At 34.4% G+C, this 20,718-nt stretch overlaps 1 protein-coding gene and 1 long non-coding RNA gene across 2 annotated transcripts in view; one reads left to right on the top strand and one right to left on the bottom strand.

Moving 5' to 3' along the window:
* LOC121410480 (acylglycerol kinase, mitochondrial-like) overlaps positions 1–10,048 on the top strand; it is a 53,649-nt gene extending 43,601 nt beyond the window's left edge. Inside the window, exons 12-13 of the mRNA XM_041602608.1 lie at positions 7,776–7,866; positions 9,918–10,048. Of these exons, the coding sequence (XP_041458542.1) occupies positions 7,776–7,866; positions 9,918–10,046 (220 nt within the window). The 3' untranslated portion in view covers positions 10,047–10,048. The remainder of the gene's footprint in view (positions 1–7,775; positions 7,867–9,917) is intronic.
* A 3,533-nt stretch (positions 10,049–13,581) lies between these two features.
* On the bottom strand, positions 13,582–20,226 carry LOC121410486. The gene is made up of 2 exons (XR_005969345.1): positions 17,467–20,226; positions 13,582–16,478 (listed from the first exon to the last, which is right to left on the bottom strand). It is a non-coding gene; the product is annotated as an uncharacterized LOC121410486 (long non-coding RNA).
* Positions 20,227–20,718: the final 492 nt, after the last annotated feature.

The raw sequence follows: 20,718 nt of genomic DNA on the forward strand, positions 1-20,718 counted from the left end.
ATCACTGAACATCCTGCTTGAGTTTTATGTCACATGACCAAGGTCAAAGGTCATTTAGGGTCAATGAACTTTGGCTGAATTGGGGGTATCTGTTGAATTCCCATCATAACTTTGAATGTTTATGGATCTGATTCATGAAACTTGGACATAATAGTAATCAAGCATCACTGAACATTTTGTGCAAGTTTCAGGTCTCATGATTAAGGTCAAAGGTCATTTAGGGTCAATGAACTTTGGCCGAATTGGGGTATCTGTTGAATTACCATCATAACTTTGAAAGTTTATTGGTCTAGTTTGTTAAACTTGGACATTAGAGTAATCAAGTATTACTAAACATCCTCTGCGCATTTCAGGTCACATGACCAAGGACAAAGTTCAATGAACTTTGGCCGAATGGGGTGTATCTGTTGAATTACCATCATAACTTTGAAAGTTGATGTAGTCCGGTCTGTTAGCGTAAAAAATGCCCTACTTGTGGACACAGTGGACAAAAGCATGATTTTTTTCTCCAGACCTTTGTTTATGTATAAGAATTAAGAGTGGGGTATGCTCCAAAAAATCTGGCTGCAGGAACAGTGAAAAAATTGGGTGAAAATGTCAGAATTTATGAGTTCAGATTTGTCTGATATATAGACTAGCGCTAGTGCAAAACTCAATAGCAGTGCATTATTTTGCATTGATTAGTTCTTGAATTCAGACCCTTTTTGAACAGATCTTCTGTTTGTCCTCGCATCTCAATGCACCAAATATCTAAAAGCAGATGCTAAACAAGCCGAAGGGTGACGGTGGAGGGGGTTGAATGTTGGTGTGTATGTACATATTTTGGTCTTGGGGGAGAGATGTGCAAGACACATTTTTTGCATGTGTTGGATATTGTGTTGCCATGGTAACAGTGTATCATTGCAAAAATAAGGTAAAAATCTTGCAGTTGGAACTACTTCCTCTGTTTTCATCCGATTCTCATGAAATTTGGCACACACATTGGTCTTGAGGTGAAGATGTCTAAGACACATATTTGTGTGTCTTTCAGAAATCTTGTTGCCATGGTAACAACATATTATATGGTGAATATTGGGGGAAAAACCTTACAATTCAAACTGCTTCATCAGTTTTCAATCAATTCTCATGAAATTTGGCACACACATTGGTATTGAAGTAAAGATGTGCAAGGTACTTTTTGTGTGTGTTTCCGAAATGTGATGCCATGGGAGGAACATATTATATGGCAAAATTTAGGTAAAAACCTTGCAATTTGAACAACGTCATCATGAGTTTTTTTTTTTTTTTTTTTAACCAATTCTCATGAAATAATTATGGCTCACACATTGGCAAGATGTGCAAGAACCTTTTGTCAGAGAGTGCATTGCCTTGGTAACCCCATATAGCCAGAAATATGGGGAAAACTCATTGTGGATCAATCTACTTCTCAGTTTTCAGCCTGTGCTCATAAAAGTTGACACAAATATTAATTTTGGGTAAAGATTCATATTCAGTGTTAAAAGGGAATCCAGCCTTGGTCATAATGTTGTGTGCATGGAAATGGAGAAAAATAAGAATGGTGAAAGTTTGAAAGAAATCGGACAAGCAAAATAAAGTTATGGCTGCTTTAAAATTAAGATCCCTAAGGCTACTAGTATAGAATTCAAATTGGCAACTGGGTAAGTAAATTATGACAAGGGGTGAGGCCGCAAGGACAACTTTCCCATAAGACTAGTACTTAATTATCAGGATTTTTGGTTTTCTCCTAAATCCCTATTCCATTGGGGCCGTAATATAAACCTGGTAGTATGTTTTATGTCCTCATGATTCAAGAAAGATATAATTTGAAGTATAACTTTTGAAAAAAAGAAATTTTAGCTAATTAACCCTAACTCTCCCGGGGGGGGGGGGGCCATAATGGCCCCCTCAACAATTTTCGCGATATATCTGCTGCGCGAAATTTTTTCACCTCGCAGCTCACTGACTTTTTACATTCAAGTCTCGCGCAAATTTTGAGACCAAAGTTGTGACGCCCGGGTACGCGGTTACGACATTACGCAACATTATGCAAGTGCACGTCAGACCCAAAATTGCTCATAAACGTGATTTCATGTACAAATCCAATGCAAATTGCGTATTTAGCCAAAATTCATAAATGTATCATTATTTCTACTTTTACTGATTAAACTTAATTAATTTTGCCTTGTTTATGATCAGAATTATGTCTGGAACAATTTCCATTGAAAAAAACAATAAAAAACAAAAAGTAAAAAAACAAAGAAATGCATAAGAAATTCATAAAACAATAAAATACATAAGAAATTTATTTCCAAACCAAAGTTTTTTTTGAATTACGATTGTTAAGAATGCTACAAAGAAAATTTTTACCAAAAATTAGCATTCTAGGAGCTTTATTTAGTGAATTAGAGCAAAAAGTATGATTTATGCATAAATTAGCATAATTAATTCATATAAAATAAAATCTCATTATTTTGGAAAATTTTACCATACAGCCTTGTAGATTACATCGCACACTACCAGCGTGCAAAGTTTTGCGTCGCTCGCGCGATCGGTGGCTGAGATCTTAAGGGGGGGCCATAATGGCCCCCCCCCCCCCCCCGGGAATGACAAGAATCAAAATACCCCGGGAGATTTAGGGTTAAATATTCCAGTACATAGAAGAGTGGTCCTTGCCTTCTCACATCACTATGCATATGCGGTCAATTTGAAGTCTTCATGGGTATAGTGATTACCAATGTTTATAACTTTAATATGTTCACAACTTTCTTATGGTTTGTCTGATATTGTTCAAACTTTGACCTATAAACTTGTCTGATTTTTCATTTTCCTCTAAAAACAAGCGTTTATTTGGGTTTGATTCCCCTTTATAACGTCATATAATAGCACAGGGTATTAATCACCTTCAATAATATTTATAGGTTTTTTTGGGGGCGGAGAAGGTCCTTAAAAACTGACAACATAGAAATATAGAAGGTTAAAGGCCATGACCATGAGGAACTTAAACACTCTTAAAAAAAACACCCCTTGCATTTTTTTTTCTGGGGGTAGGGCTTTAGAAAATTGCCACATAAAAAGTGAAAGGAAATTATAACGACTAGGAACTTGACCCCCCCCCAAAAAAAAGGGGGGGGAATCCTTTACACTTCAGCATATTAATTTAAAGCCTCAAACATTTTGCTTTGAAAAAAAAAATGTTTCCGGTGTCCAATTAATCAATGTTTTATTTGAAGCATGAAGCATGAAGCAGGGGCTGTCACAGAAATATACTGAAAAAATTAAATGAAAGAAAACATAAGGCTAAAATCTATTGTGCACATATGTATATTTTGATATGGTATGTTACTGAGTCATGGATTTGTTGCAAGTGAATTTCTAAAACAAGTGCATAGATTTTTGTATATATTTATATTTCTATAATGAGTTGCATGATTAAAGGTACACTTTAAAATATGTCAGAAAAAATATACTTAGAGAGAGACAGGACGCAGGAGATGGCATGGTGAAGCTCAAAATCAAGAGTGATGTGAAAGTTAAAAAGAAAGAGTAGGAACGGAATATGAATATTAATAAAAGACTGAGTAGGAGAATATAAATAAACAATGGTTAATTGGGTACTGTAAACATTTTTTTTTATCAAATCAGAATGCATTAAACTTCAAATGAATGGTCTGAAGTGCAAAGGACTCTTCTTACGGTTGAAGGGGGGGCATTTTCTGCTCAAGAAGTATATCAGCCCCCTATTATTTCGGGGGTTGTAAGTTAAGTTCCTAGTCATAATCCTTTAACTGTAATTTTTATGAGGTCATTTTCTAAAGACCCCCCCTCCCAAAAAAAAAGAATAATGTCTAGCTTTAAAAATGCATTGACCCCTGTGGGACAAATGTGTAAGCATGGGGAGGTAGAACTAAAAGTGGTATGGAGAGGGGTGCACATCTTGGGGAGGTGGAACTAAGGTTTGGAAAATCAGCTGTTGAAAGTAGAAGGGGTACACATTTCGTTTTGCTTGCCAGTGTTGGAACTCCTCTGCTTCAGCGGAAGGTTTCACATTCACCCACTGTACCTCCAGCCTATGCCCTTAAGGGAATGCGTTTTTTAAGAGTGTTTATCATTTTTATGTTTCTAATGGCCACTGCCTTTAACCTTCTTTGATGTCAGATTTAAGGACTAATCCTGCCCCTTCCCCCAAAACCTAGAAATATTAATGAAGGTGATTAACACCCCCACATTTTAATGCAGAGAAGACATTTAGAATATAATATGAATCTTTACCCTAAGATGAATATCAAAATATGTACATACACACCAACATTCAACCCCCTCCACCGTCACCCTTCGGCTTGGTTAGCATCTGTGTTCAGATATTTTGGTGCATTGAGATGCGAGGACAAACAGAAGATCTGTTCAAAAAGGGTCTGAATTCAAGAACTAATCCAATGCAAAACTAGAATTTAATTCGTCATGCGGACGAATTAGGTGGTCTGTCATGATTTGTTCAGTGTCGGCTGATGTATGAAATAAATCATTTAGATATCATTGATAATCTTGATCGTAGACATCCTAAGAATAAGTTTTGACCATTGCTAAATGTGATTCTTGATGTGGTGATGACAATCGTCAGACATACATCTTCAAACAGATACATACAAGATAGATGATTATATATATAGATGGATGGAGTGATGGATTGAGCGATGGATGGATCAAGTGATCGATTGAGAGATAAATGATAGGTAGTTATATTAATAAAACATAGATAGACAGACAGACAGACATATTGATAGATAGATAGAGACAAATAGATTGATATAGATAGATAGCCAGACAGACATACATATAATAGAAAGATAGATAGAGACAGGCAGATAGATTGATGGATATATAGAACGATAGATAGATATACATATCTAAACAGATAGATATGTTATATTAGACAGAGAGAGAGATAGATAGACAGATACATATACAGAGTAGGTAGATAGACAGATAGACATATATATGGATAGATAGATTTATAACAGATAGCGGATGGACGGATATGATTAGATAGATATAATACGAAAAAAAGTAATTATAATCTGAATTTTGCAATATTTTAGCTATTAATTATTAGAATTGTTATAATTGATCGTGCGCAAGATAGTAAAAAAAAAAAAAAAAACCCCTGCCCGCATGATTGAATGAGATGCAAGTCTGACGCCTAACCGATTGAGCTAGCATATTTCCCATAGACTTTACACGTAAGCAAATTTGAGAATTACAATTCCAATTTTGCAAGCGAAATACGGGCATGATCCCGGCATCTGATCAAAAAATGGAGGGCACACTTCCGAAAGCTTAGAATCTCAGCTACAACATACTAAAAGCTCAGGGAAACCCGACAAGAAAAAATTGAGATATGGCTCACGAAATAGAGGAATGTCGAATCTAGTTTTGAGAAAAAGTCATGTCCCATAGAGATTACACGCAAAATGAGGAAAAATGACATGCCTCTTTTCATCGCTGTTTTACGCAATGATGCGTTTCTCAAAACGAAAATTCATGATTACTCAGGAGAAAGAGTACATTCTAAACTACAACATATCAAAATCTGGGTGAAAACCAATCTATATTCGAGAAGTTAAAACCAAATTTGCAAAAATTTGATGACGTCATTTTTGAATAAATGAAATTTTTAGTTTAGGCGCCATTTTGATGACGTCACGAGATAATTTAGGGACGATGGTGACATGAAATCAAATCTACAACTCATACTCTATCGATATATGAAAAAAAAATTGGGGGTCAACGGACTATTTAAAGAGCTACATTGAATTTTCAATAGGCATGTTTTTGCCCATATATGGCCTATAGTGAGAGCTCGCACGCACACGTGCTGCAAAGTTTAACGGGTGTTAATTTCGTTATTAATGGTTGTAGAAGGTTGATCAAGGTATCAAATTGTTCAAAATTTTATTATTAATGCAATGATGTAAAAAAAAACGGTGTTTCTGCGTTGCGTTCAGACGTTACGCGCGGAAACAAAAAGCATTTCAAAAATTACCTGAAACGTATCCAAAAATTTATATAGGCCATTTGGACGATTTTTTTACCTTTGACGTCATGACCTTTACATGACCTTTGATGACATTGACAGTTGACCCTTGACCTGAAGTTAATGTCATGTAAATATTGTTAATTTTTGATAATTGATAATGAAGATATGATCAAATGAAGAATTTTACAAAATGGCGCGTAGATGACGTCATCATGACCAGATGACCTTGAAAAGCTTAGTATGCCGTCTCTATGATAGATTCTATATATGACAGAAAAATCAGGTAAATTGATTTAGCCAATTCGGAGAAAAGTTGGCGACAAACATAGGTGATAAGAATAAATAAATAATAAAGAAAATTCTGACGAAATCAATAGGTGATCTGTCATAGACAGACCACCTAATAATGCACTGCTGTTGAGTTTTGCACTAGCGCTAGTCTATATATCAGACAAATCTGAACTCATAAATTCTGACATTTTCACCCATTTTTTCACTGTTCCTGCAGCCAGATTTTTTGGAGCATACCCCATTCTTATACATAAACAAAGGTCTGGAGAAAAAAATCACGCTTTTGTCCACTGTCCACATAATTTCGCTAACAGACTAGACTAATGGATCTGATTCATGAAACTTGGACATAAGAGTAATCAAGTATCACTGAACATCCTGTGTGAGTTTCAGGTCACATGATCAAGGTTAAAGGTCATGTAAGGTCAATGAAGTTTGGCCATGTTGAGGTTTTTTGTTGAATAACCATCATATCTCTGTAAGTTTATTGGTCTAGTTCATAAAAAGTTGACATAAGAGTAACCATGTATCACTGAACATCTTGTGCGAGTTAAATCAGCACTGCTGCTATATTGAACCGTGTGATGCAGGTGAGACGGCCAGAGGCATTCCACTTGTATTCTTACATGTATCAGAAGGCAAAAATGGTTCAAGAAAAAAAGTTAAATGCAGGATTACATGAATAATTTGCTCTACTGTGAGTGGAAGCAAAATTTCAGATTATGCAAACAATGTGTTTATGTACCTATGAGTCGAAAAGACTGGTGCTTCCAATAGATTCAGCAAGGCTTTATTTTACATGTGTGTATACCCAATGAATTGTTCTATTTGATAGATGAAGTAGTTCTGTGGCTCTTGCATTATTTAAACCGTGTTCAAATCCAATTTTAAGTGAGCAGTGATGATTTCAAAAGAATATCTTTGCAATAAAGATTAAGTTTTATAATGATCTGCATAATAAATTTTGACAAAGCTTTAAGCAGGCCAAATTATTCATATTGAATCTTAATTTAAAGCTGCATTTGATAAAGAGTTGCAGCGGCACTCAAAAACTCGTGAACTTGTAAGCTAGTGAACACTTTTTTTGCGAGAGTGATCACGAATTTCCTAGAAAGCCAGTGAACACTTTGCGAGAGTGACCACGCATAACAAATATTGTTATGTTGACTTTAAGAAAAAAAGACAAAGTTGTCAAGCTTATTTTACACATTACTTAGCAGTTGATAATTTCCAACCACAACCACATGTCTTTATACATGTATGCCAGTACAGTTGTGTTGGATTTCTTTTTTATTTATTACTGGAAATTCTTTTTTTTAATAAACTAAAATAAATATGATAAGATTGATCAGGAGTTAGTATCAGTTTTATGCTGTTCATTAATAGGTCTCACTGGGTTATAAGTCATTTGTGAAACATCTGGATTTAATGTTTTCTTTCTGTTATTCAGTTGGTCTAGATTAAAGGAGGATAGCATCGAAACGTTCAAGGTGACTGATATTGCTGCAGGAGAAGTACATCTTAGGCCTAACCTAAAAGAGGTACTGTTAAACTGTGGCTTATTAATCATAACCATTTGAGGGAGGGGTGCTTTCTGTTACACATAAAATGATGGACGGATTCTGACATGGTTTGACTGACTTATCCAACAAATCCCACACAATTTGAAAATATACCTTTATCAAGTGCAATCATATTTTGTGCAACAATCCTTTGAGTTGTAACACATAATGAATACTAATAATATATTCCTCACATTGTCCCATATGCTATCTTACTTTCTGTAGCTAAGCATGGGATGTCTTTTGTTGAGATAGCGAGTTGCTGTCTCCACTGAATGTCACTTAATTACAGATAGTTTAGGTTTGTTTGTTGTTTTTGTCTCGCCTGCGTAGTGGAGGGAGACATAGGTATCACTATTTCCGGCGTCAGCGGCGTCAACAACTATGTTGTACACCCAATAACTTTCTATAGCTTCGAGATGGGATCACCAAATTCATACCAGAGGTCCATCTCCTGAAGGCACAGGTCAAGTTCGAATATAAGTCGAATTTGAATAAGGTCAAAGGTCAATGAACTTTCCATGACTGGCACTGTGCTGTACACCCAGTAACTTTCTATAGCTTCGAGGTGGGATCACCAAATTCATACCAGAGGTCCATCTCCTGAAGGCACAGGTCAAGTTCGAATATAAGTCGAATTTGAATAAGGTCAAAGGTCAATGAACTTTCCATGACTGGCACTGTGCTGTACACCCAATAACTTTCTATAGCTTCGAGGTGGGATCACCAAATTCATACCAGAGGTCCATCTCCTGAAGGCACAGGTCAAGTTCGAATAATAATAATAATAATAGTGTATATTTGTAGAGCGCACACACCGTCAGCAGACGCTCATGGCGCTAGCCGAGCAACAGTTCTCTTTTACAATGTAAAAATTATATTTTATGGAAATTTATATAAATACTACACAAGAACAATTAACAAGTACGATATAAGTCGATTTCGAATAAGGTCAAAGGTCAATGAACTTTCCATGACTGGCACTGTGCTGTACACCCAGTAACTTTCTATAGCTTCGAGGTGGGATCACCAAATTCATACCAGAGGTCCATCTCCTGAAGGCACAGGTCAAGTTCGAATATAAGTCGAATTTGAATAAGGTCAATGAACTTTCCATGACTGGCACTTTGCTATGTTGTACACATAATAACTTTCTATATCTTCGAGGTGGGATCACCAATTTCATACAAGAGGCCCATCTTTTGAAGGTGCAGGTCAAGTTCGAATGTGAGTTGAATTAGATTAAGGTCAAAGGTCAATGAACTTTCCATGACTGGCACTGCTGTGTTGTACACACAACTTTCTATAGCTTCGAAACAGGTATTAAAGATATCTGACTTGTACTGTGTGTTCAGATGTTTTTTGCATATGACCTTATCTGTTTGTTCCACTAATGACATGACCTTTAGTTTTGACATGCAGTCTCTTCATGACTGCAATATGCAGGTGAGACAACGCTTGGCGTTTGCCTTGTTTTATTATTTAACATTTCTTTCAGCAAGATATATCTGAATAGAAATAGAATTTCAGAATATATATTGAAGGCACCTCGATATCATCCCAATATCAAGTGCTGTGTTTGGAGATAGGATGTATGAAGGCATGCCTGTGTGCTCAATCTTGCACAAAAAAAGCACCCCTGCACTATGTATATGTACAGTGCATTTATTTACACATTGTTTGAAGTTAATAAGAGTGCTTCCACTACATTGAGTGTTATCTTGGCACCCACAGTTTCATGTATATCAGAGATTTTAAATACTGAAGTATCAGGGCAACCTTATTCTTTTTTTAGTATCAAAGGCACAAAGACTGACAAATTACAGTTATTTTTATTACTTTTTTGTGTCTCAGATTATGCTTGTATAAAAAGCTGGGGTAGTAGTAATAATGATAACAATGCACCTCAGATTAGATTACTTCTAGATAGGTTGCACTATAAGTGCCTATTATTATATTATTATTATAAATTTAATGACAGTATGGACATACTACATGTAACTCATTGTTGTCCTGTTATCATTTTATAGGCTGAGGAATCCTGGTATACCATTGACAACGATAGGTTTGAAGCTATGCCCGTTGTCATCAAACTTCTTCCATCCAAGCTACGATTCTTCACTGATGCTGCTATGCCGCAAGAAACCCTTACCAGATGACACCTGCTAGTCTGAAGTAATGTTGTACGGACCGTGGGACTATGTTATAGAGCTGTACACACAAGTACTTATGGCCCTGTGCATCACATGTGTATAAGGGCAATTCCACTATGTACATCTGAACCCCTTTGTGTGTGACCATCCTGAACTGATCCTTCTTCATCCTGTGCTTCATATGAAAGTTCATGAAGTGAAGTAAAAAAAAAGAGAGAATTGGATATATACATGTAATGTTGATTTCCATAGTTAAAGAGAAATTCCAGTAGTTGCAACAAACACTGATTTCATGAGAAAGTTTGTAAAACAAGGCTTAATTGTCAGTATATCATCAAGGATCTAGATCTGGTACAGTTACATTAACTGAACTTTGTGAAATCTTGAAATCTACGCCGAAAAATGTTCACACCGAAGATCCCCAACACAGATAAGCGCACGTGGGACAATGTATAATTATTGCTTAGAGCGTCGGGCCCAACACTCAACGCTCTACCAGAATCCTGCGCTTATTTGCTGATTTCAAGAGAATATCTTTGCAATAAAGATTAAGTATTTTAATGATCAGCATAATAAATTTTGACAAAGCTTTAAGCAAGCCAAATTATGTTATGTTGCCTTTAAGAAAAAAAGACAAAGTTGTCAAGCTTATTTTACACATTACTTAGCAGTTGATTATTGCCAACCACAACCACATGTTTTTATACATGTATGCCAGTACAGTTGTGTTGGATTTCTTTTATATTTATTACTGGAAATTCTTTTTTTTACTAAACTAAAATAAATTTGATAAGATTGATCAGGAGTTAGTATCAAGTTTGTGCTGTTCATTAATAGGTCTCACTGGGTTATAAGTCATTTGTGAAACATCTGGATTCAATGTTTTCTTTCTTTGTTATTCTGTTGGTCTAGATTAAAGGAGGATAGCATCGAAACGTTCAGGGTGACTGATATTGTGAAATAAAAAGAAATGATGAAAAACAAGAAGAAATACATCACTTATTATCTCAGGACATTTGTGAACTCTGCAAACAACAAGGGGTGGGTACTCCTACAGAAAGAAATGTTAAATACAACATATGGACTTACATTTCCACATGTGTCATTAATATTTAAAGAGAAATTCCAGTAGTTGCAGTTAACAGGGTTAGCACTGATTTCATGAGAAAGTCTGTAAAACGAGTATATCATCGAGGATCTAGATCTGGTACAGTTACATTAACTGAACTTTGTGAAATCTTGAAATCTACGCTGAAAATGTTCACACCAAAGATCCCAAACACAGATAAGCGCATGTGGGACAATGTATAATTATTGCTGAGAGCGTCGGGCCCGATGCTCTACCCGAATCTTGTGCTTATTTGCTGATTTCTCAGCAATTACACAATTTTTTCCAGAATCCTTTGACACTTGCATTTTATTTATACAAATACACTTTGGTGGTCATTTCATTGGATTCTGTACGAACTCATTTTGATATCGTTACCAAAACTAGCATTTACCTTTAAGGTTGCTGTTGGGCGATCAATGATATGATGCAGTTTTATCTCCATAAATGCTAAAACTAAAAGTTATGTATGAGAACATACAATTTATTTATGTGCATTCATAACACCATCTAGTAATGGCATAAATCTCTATAAAAACTACAACTCGGCTGATTCATGAGTGTAACGGAGCTGCCAACTATTCAGAAAAAGTCATGATTTTGACACATCAAATTATGCCATTATGCTTTTGAGGTAGAATAGGTATGTACACATTTGATAAACGTGTGGTAATGCACTGGCTAAATTTACTTGCCTTACTTACTTTACGCGACAATGTGCAGCTTGAAATGCAAACGTTAGAGTCTTGCTTTAGAATAGGTATTTCATATCCAAGTATGGAAATTGTGTTTTACTTCCATTTTCCTTTTTCTATAATTCTCAATTTTTCCTCAACATTTGTCTGGTTTTCTTTCAGTTATCTATTTCTCTTCATTGTCTTTGGGCCAAAATATTCCACTCAATAATTTGTGTCTTAACATTTCACTCAAATTTTTTACTTTAAAAAAATATTCAAATTGAATTTGAATATTTTTTTACATTGAAGTGGAATATATCACAATAATGAAAATTTATTCAATCATATGTACTCATATTTTTATTATGAATGTATAATATTGGAAGTCCTTCTGGTCAAATCTACCAATCCTGCACAAGTTATCTCATGAATCGCAAGGCTTTTTTCTGGAGGAGTTTGTTTTGTCATAAAAATATTATGAAAATAATTTAGTTTAAAAATAACATTTCCTGAGCAAAACACTTTATATTTCATCAAAATCTGATAACAAATAAAGAAGTTTTCAAACTTAAATCATTTGCAATCCTATACTTTTTCATTCTTGGTTGACAGAATTTTAATATATGCAATTTGATATGATGAAATATAAGTGGGAAAGTGACATCAGCTTGCTCATTGCATGGAACTCTTGATATTTTTTCCACAAAATGTCATCACTTTGTTTTTCCTTGTCCGATTCTGATGAAATTTTCAGTGTTTCGTTTGTGTTCTTTACCTACCTTTTAATTTTTTTTTCTTTTCATTATGGCAAACCTTTGATATGAGCCATTTTTCTTATCAAAATATAACAAGATACTTTCTGCGCTTCTCACAATGCCATTCTTGATTTCTTGTACCCATTAATTAGGTCACATTCACAACTCTTGAAACAAGAAAAAGAAAAGTGTGAATAAGACAAGAAAAGAACAAAGTTATAAGGATGAATATGAGAAGGAAGTGGGGAAGCAGGAGATAAATGAAGAGGAGAAAAGGTAGAAGAATATAGGTATAGAAGGATAAGGATTGTGAAAGCACGAAGATGAGTGAAAGGAAGATGAAGCAGAGAAGGAAATGAGGATGAGGAGAAATTAAAGGAAAAGAAAACTTCAGAACATGACTTGTTGATTACAGGCTTTGGAAATGGTAAATGTCAGACGATCTCACGAGAGGTGAAAAAGGAGTATTTGCTGTAAACTTTGCACTTGTCACACACATTGGCTTTGCCAACAGGATATGCTACAAATATTAATACCTTTGCGAATGCCGGACGAACAATTTTGTACCATTTGTTACTATGTAATACAAAAACTTAAAAAAAAAGGATGGGCATGACCTCGTATCATTTGACCCCTGTTAACCTTTGATCCCATAATTGTCTCACATGTGGTATTACTGAAGGATGATATGTGCCAAGTATGAACTTAATTGATGCAGAAATGAGAGCAAATTGAACAAAAACTAACATTTTTATAACAAACAGACTGACTGGAAAAGTGATCAATAAGTCTCTGCCAAACTTTGTTCATGCGAGACAAAATTTGTTTGTATGGCGTTAGTAAAGGTATTTGTGGCCATAGTATAACGTTCATCGGCTTTGGATTTTGAGTAAATCACCTCCTGACAACGTACACATGCACACTCAACATACACACAAATTTAAATTCCATCAAAACTCAAAATGTAGGCAGACTTATTAAACAAGACAAATTTAAGTACATCTAGTGAATTAATACTTTAATTGAAAGAAAACACTTAACAATGTCTGAGTAGTACATTTCATGAAAAATATAGAAGTTGAGCTGATGAATTGATTCTCCACAAGCTGATGGTTATCAAATATAACAAAGATCTGAATGCCTTGAATTAAGTTCAAACAATATTCTGTGTAATTGCTGTGAATGATTTTTTTAAGTGGCTGCTTTGTGACCTGCCACCCCTAAACCAACAATAAGTCACCCAAAATGAATTTTGAGATATGAATTGATCTAGTAAAAGCATTTCATAAGCCTTGAAATTATATATGTATCTTGTCAAAATTGATCAAAATCACCCACAAAGTACTTGATTAAAGCAGGACAAATTCAGTGAGAGGCTTCAAAACGAAGTTTACAGTTTGGGGTTACTCGAGCATGATATGTGCACATAGTCCAGAAAAAATGGTGTCAAAGGAAGAATTATTCTTTGAGATAAACTAATTCATGTTTACTTTGTCCAAATTAATATTTTGGCTACTGACGAAGAAACTTCAAGGCACCGGTTTCTTGGTTTTGGAGTGGTAGTCACATCAGTTTACTTCACCGATATAAAAAAATTCAATATACAAATAACATGGGTAGTTAACTTTTACAGAAAATGCATGAATTGAGGGGGCACATCCCCGTTTTGCCAAATATTGGAATTGTTCCAATTTGCACATCAGAAAACTGAAGAAAACAACCCACTTTCTTAATGGCCCTGTATGGAGTATAATCTTGCATCCAACGTTGCCAGTGCAAATCTTATGTTTACAGGAAGCTTGCATGAGTAACTTACATGTAGTAACACTGGTAATTTTAGGGCTTACACATTGAAATTATAATTCAGCTTTGCTACCATGGATGTTGATTACAATTATAGTTGCAGTCAAGGACATCCAAGACACTGAATATTGTGTGGTAATCTTAACTTTAAAAAGTGTGAAATTAGACAAACATCAAGAAACATCATACTAGGCTTCACAGACCTTTCAACCATTCTGAATTCAGAAAATGGAATCCTAATAGATGTTTTATGCACTGACACATTGCGCCACTATCTAAGAGGCTGAAGCCATTGTCCTGCCTGCATTGGTGATCTGCAGCTGACACATCTCTGACAACTCTGTTTACATGTATTACTATATCCTCTGAGGGAGGGCGCTTTGAGATTATGACAATGCATAAGGTATATTTTGACCAGTGTAGTATACCTGAAATGCAACAGGTGCGATGATACTTGGATGGCATCCGTTCTTATGCAAGGCTAGTAGGTGACGCGACAGTTGCTTTGGCGACAATTGCTCTGGGCTTATTTCGTCTGAAATATAGGGTTAGGGTTTCAATAGTGTTTTATGACTAGGTTTAGGATAGGGAATATATAGTGTTAAACCCAGGACTGAAGTCGGCCATTCTAGTTGTTTGTGGAATTTATAGCAGAGAAATTGTTGCCGGAGTGGATATCATGGAACCAGGTTCATGATATACATAAGATACACATCATCAAGATCAAGATAGTAAGAACCAAACGCATGAGGTACCTTTGGAACAATTCTAACACGCCCAAAGCCTAGCCAAGGGCATTTGGACTTATTCAAAGGTAACAAGTTGTATGTTATCATTCTGAACCCTGAGCAAAACAATGGGTATGCAGTGTTGTTTGGATCTGTGTTATTTGATATAACATCCTCTTCTCAAAACCAGGACCAGTTATTAGAACTAGTCATTGGATCCAATCAGATCGTTTTCTTGTTTTCTCTTTCGTTTTACAGAAAAATCCTACATTTCTTTCAGAAATGTCAAGAGGTCTGCATTGCTAATTTCATTTCAAATGTAGAATGATTATAGAAATATATTGTATAAATACATACAAGTAATAGCGATTTGAAACTTTGAAAATAAGCTTGATGATAAATCAATTATGTCCCCCAAAATATTTTGTTATAAGTTGTATTTTGGAAAATGACCAATCAATTGACTTGTGCAATGATACAATAATGGTTAAAGTAATAACAATTCCATTCATTTTAAGCTTTTAAAAACATTTTGTATTCTGGAATACCATCAATTTTTTGAATTGTTAAACAATAAACTTTTTATCTTAAATTAAAACAAGTTTGCTTCATGTAGGTTTGTGATGTTGCATACAGCTGATACAAACAGGTTAGAAGTATTTCCAAAGTACTCAAAATGAGATCATATTGTTTTCTACTTAAGAATATGATCAACATCGACATAAAAAGATTAAAACAGACCATGTACATGTAGACAGTTCCTCATAAACCTCATTATATACAAAAATCCTTTAAATAGAAATATAATTATTTCCAGCTGCTCTATATTTCTTTTTCACCAAAAAGATGCCTTATGCCAAGATATCACAGCAAATTTCATAATTCCACGCAAAAATAGCAATTAAAGAAAAACTTGCCAACATGTCAAAATATATGTATTTTATCCTCTGTTCACTACATCAGACTGTTTTAAAGGGGTACTTCTGGCTGAAAATACAATATATCAGACAAACAAAACACTGAAAATGACATCAAAACTGGACAAAGAATAGCACTATTACAGCATTTTAAAGATTTGCATTGTTTTTATGAAACAGTTCTAGGCATGTCTTCATGAATATTCAATGAGCTAACTGAAAACTGAATTAGATATTCACAGCTGTAACATATTGATACAACAGAGACAACACATGTATGAAAAAATGAAATTGTGATTTCATTAAATAAATGTAACATAAAAGCGAAAGTGGGGATGTGGCCACTCCACCTTATGAACATGGGCATTAAACTGTTTTGCTAAACTTTAAATTTCATTATTTGTGATCAGATTTTGATGAAATTTTCAGCACTTTGCCCAGTGATTTTTACTGTAGGTCGCATGTCATAAGGTGGTCCAATTTCGCGAACAGGGTAAAAATAGTCAAAAATTTTATTATTTGATATGTTATAGCTATTACCATTCTCTACATAATGAAAAAGTTTTAAGTCTCGAATACCTTTATTTTTCCTTAAAATGACTAATTAACAGCTAATTATTACATAGATGTCAATGTAAATGTGAATTTTGAAATGCGTTTTTCTCAAATTGGACCTGCTGCACATAAAATGGTGTCAAAAATTAATGCAACATTGGATCACCCTAGTATTTTGCAGTTATAATCTTGAAACATCAATGATTAAATCTGTACCAAAAATAACATAATTATCTATTATTTTATGCATGTTAATTATACTAATTAATTAACAGTATTTAATTTCACATTTCTGCCCCCAAAATACCTGTCACTGTATTTGTATGCTTGGCAAAATGACAACATCATGGGTAGAAATGTTTGTTGCAATGATACACAACATTTGTACTAAAAATTAAGATTACAAATTAGATAATTAACCAAATCTCTCCGGTTTACTAATTGATAAGGTTGCAGATCAGAGCTGACATACACATGTATTCCATTGCTGCATATTTTCAAAATTGTCAAATTTTTATGACATTTAGTTGTTCCCTGCTTTAAAACGCCCAGAAATATGAGGATATCAGTCATATTACATACTATAGTAAGTTGTTAATTAGGTTTAATTAACATTTTATCATTTACCGCATCCACCGGCTCCACATCCACCGGCTCCGCCACCCCTGTTACTTCAAACTTAATGTGCTATAGTTTTTGTTCCTGATATTGTATTGATCTAATTCATAGTAATATATTTAGCCTATAGTTCTAGCTTCAAAATGAGATATTACTCAAAAAATTTGGTTAAGATGCTGTGATGTAGCAACAATTTATCCATGGCACCGTGTGGAAAATTGTTCATACGCCACCCTTTTTGCATACCCAACTTATGAAATGCGACCTGTATTAAGATGTAACTATGTTCAGCCCAGAGCCTCCCTGTAACTCCCCCATATTTTCATCAATTTGACACACTGTACCAATTACAATACAACACATTTGTTACAAAAACTATCTTGCATTTCATGCTATATCACATAATTTACAAAAACACTGAACATTTTGTCCTGATCATAGATTAATTTTCTCATCTGTTTCACCAAATGAAAAAAAAGAGAAAGTGGCAAAGTTTAACCCTAATTAAGCCAGCTATTTGGTACATAATGATCTTGGCTATTGATCACATAATTGACTTTTTGAAAAGATCAGCACACAGTTTGCCCATAGCATAAGCTGCAAACTCTACATTTCATTTTTTTATTGATACTTTTATATCAATGTTAAATTGTGAAATCAGGGGGGTGATATAAATCCATAAACATCCTAATATGATAGTTAATGTTATTCTTATGTACGCAAATTCACCTTTAGTTATCAGACATTTAGGTTTACTAGCTACATTTTTGCAATCATAAAAAAACATGTAACTTATTCGTTGTGATTAAGTAATGGCAATAATGTAATCATACTATAAATTTGGGCTAAAACACAGCCTTTATCAAAATTCTACACAAAATATATGTTTTTTTCATTTTGGTATGATGAGTGTATCTTAAGATTATATGCATACTGGGGGTAACAAATTTAGTATCCCAAGATGTGGAAAACTAGGTAAAAATATGTTGTACGACATTGCAGTGAAATCTTTTTAGAAAGGTAGAATTAATTCACACCAAATGTTGAGGGAGGGTGGGGGGGTATAAGACCTTACCCCAGCCCAGTTAGGGTTAATCTGGTCAATTTCTCATTCACTCATTGTCACATTTATTTCAGTTAGTTTTGATTACAGTTGCTTTAGTAATCAACTTTTTGATTACTAAAGCAAATCATGTACTGACATCAAAATGCTACCAACTACATAGTAATTCTTAAACATTTTTCTTTATGGCATGCTGGAAATAATTTGATATCTGTGAAATACACCTAGAATAACCAATCTAAAAATTGATAAAGTACATGTGCATGCTGTTATAATGACTGATTCAAGAATATTTACAATTACAACCAACAGTTCACAGACATGGCACTGCTCATATGCTTCAACTTATATTTCCATTATTGACTGGAATATTCTGAGTATTACATGCAAGACCAAGACCAGTATGGGATATCTGAATATTCTTGAGTTGCACTTGTCAAACAGACTTACATGCTCCCTAGGCCTACTCTAATAACTAACCTGTGTAAGTAATAGGCAATCATGTTAACTCCTTAGTTATTTACCAGCATAAGTATAATATAGGTAACAAACGCAAATCAAATTATAATTTAAAAAAACATGTTAACTATGAACTATTTTTAAAGACCAAATTTCAAACAATGAGCAGCTGGTTTCTAAACCACTTCTGCAAAAAATATATTATATTTTTTCAGTAATCTGCTATTTCATTATCCACATTCAATGAAATACAACAGAAATAAAAAAATTAAAGTCATAGTTTCTTTATACTAACACTTTCAGCATCAGCAGTTGTACATTAACTATTGAATATGATCCCCCCCCCAAAAAAAAAAAATTATATACATATATAATTACAATTAAAACAAATAAATCATTAAAATATAAAAAATAGAAACAAACAATAAAAAAAAATTGAAGGCATGAGCAAAATAATCTGGTAGAAATCCTTGTTCCTATAATTTTTTTTTACCAATGCTAGGATTAACTTTTATTTTGTCATGCTAATGGCAATCTTCAAACAAGAAACCACTGTCATCTTAAGGGTAAACCAAAACAGAATAGGGTTTTGATATACCATACTTTGATTGTAGTAAAAAGCAAATATCTAAATATACAATTTACCATTGATTATAATCATACAATACAATGGCTCATTTAAATTATGCTCACCTCTGTACAATCACAACAGTATAAAAACTAAACACGAATTGAATATATATAGTGATGCCTGTAAAGTGATATCAAGAATGAAATATGGTTGGCTGAATTAACCAAGGCACGAAGATCAAACAAGGCTCTGAAGACTCATCAAACATATCTACCATAAAGATGATCATTACTTACATTTCATTTAACCTATTGACTACTTAATTACAATATTCCAATAAAATTTACAAAGGGACTACCTGTTTCCAGTAGTCAATGGCTTAAACTCCCACTTCATTCAGACCTGTAACACACTTTACCTAATTTTTCTACTTAAAAAAATAACATGACATTAGGGTGACCTTAATACCTTTTAATTCCTTCAAAAGAAATACATGTAGCTCTCTAAAACAATATTTTACAAAGCAATGAGTGTATTGATATTTCTATCAAAATTAATTTTTACCTTAAAACATCCTTAAGCTCTTATTATAAAAGCAAAACTTCATGCTTGCAAAATGCAGGAATTGAGAATGTATATACATGTACTATACTACTCTATGTATGGAGTATTCAGTCCCATGATGATCACTATAATATCTCTAAGGAGATTAGCAAATATCACTTATATTTAATGTCCTTCTAATGTACACTTGTGCTGCAGAGATGTATATGTACCTGCCTGCCAACAATGGACTACAAACCATTGTGATATCTTTGCACCAATTTGGACACCTTCAGGATATTGTAAGATAACTAAGGGTGCGTTTATTCGACACTTTTTTACCCTAGAATCATGATTCAAATCACGATTCTGCAGAATCACGATTGCGTTTAGTCGAAATTGAATATAATCATGATTAGAATCACAAACATGAAACACGAAAAGGGGCGTTTGGAAAGACGTTTCTGTAGAATCACGAACGAAAAAGGTTGTATAAACGATATCGTGATTTGAATCATGATTCTATGACGTCATTGTGTCGTGCTTCTTCCGGGTTCGACCAAAGGCGCGCGCTGTGTTTCGTGCAGGTTAATTTTCGTGTAGCAGTATTGCCAGCATTTAGGAATTATCATTCTGTGTATTGTACCCCCGGGGTTGTACTGTAGCGTCATTTGTATATTTCATTGTTTTCATCAATCATTTCTTCAAGTTCCAAAGGCACAAATTGGACTGATCGACGATGAATTAACTCAGGGCTCTGCTTGTGCTTGGGCTCAGCCTGAAGCACAAGCATCCCCCTCATCCCTTACCGGGATTCACAGAAATAAGACGATCCCTTTCAGCGGCGCTTGCGAGGGAGGGATTTCAACGGAGATGTGGCA

This window comes from Lytechinus variegatus, chromosome 1 (assembly GCF_018143015.1).
Source record: "Lytechinus variegatus isolate NC3 chromosome 1, Lvar_3.0, whole genome shotgun sequence".
Lineage (NCBI taxonomy): Eukaryota > Metazoa > Echinodermata > Echinoidea > Temnopleuroida > Toxopneustidae > Lytechinus > Lytechinus variegatus.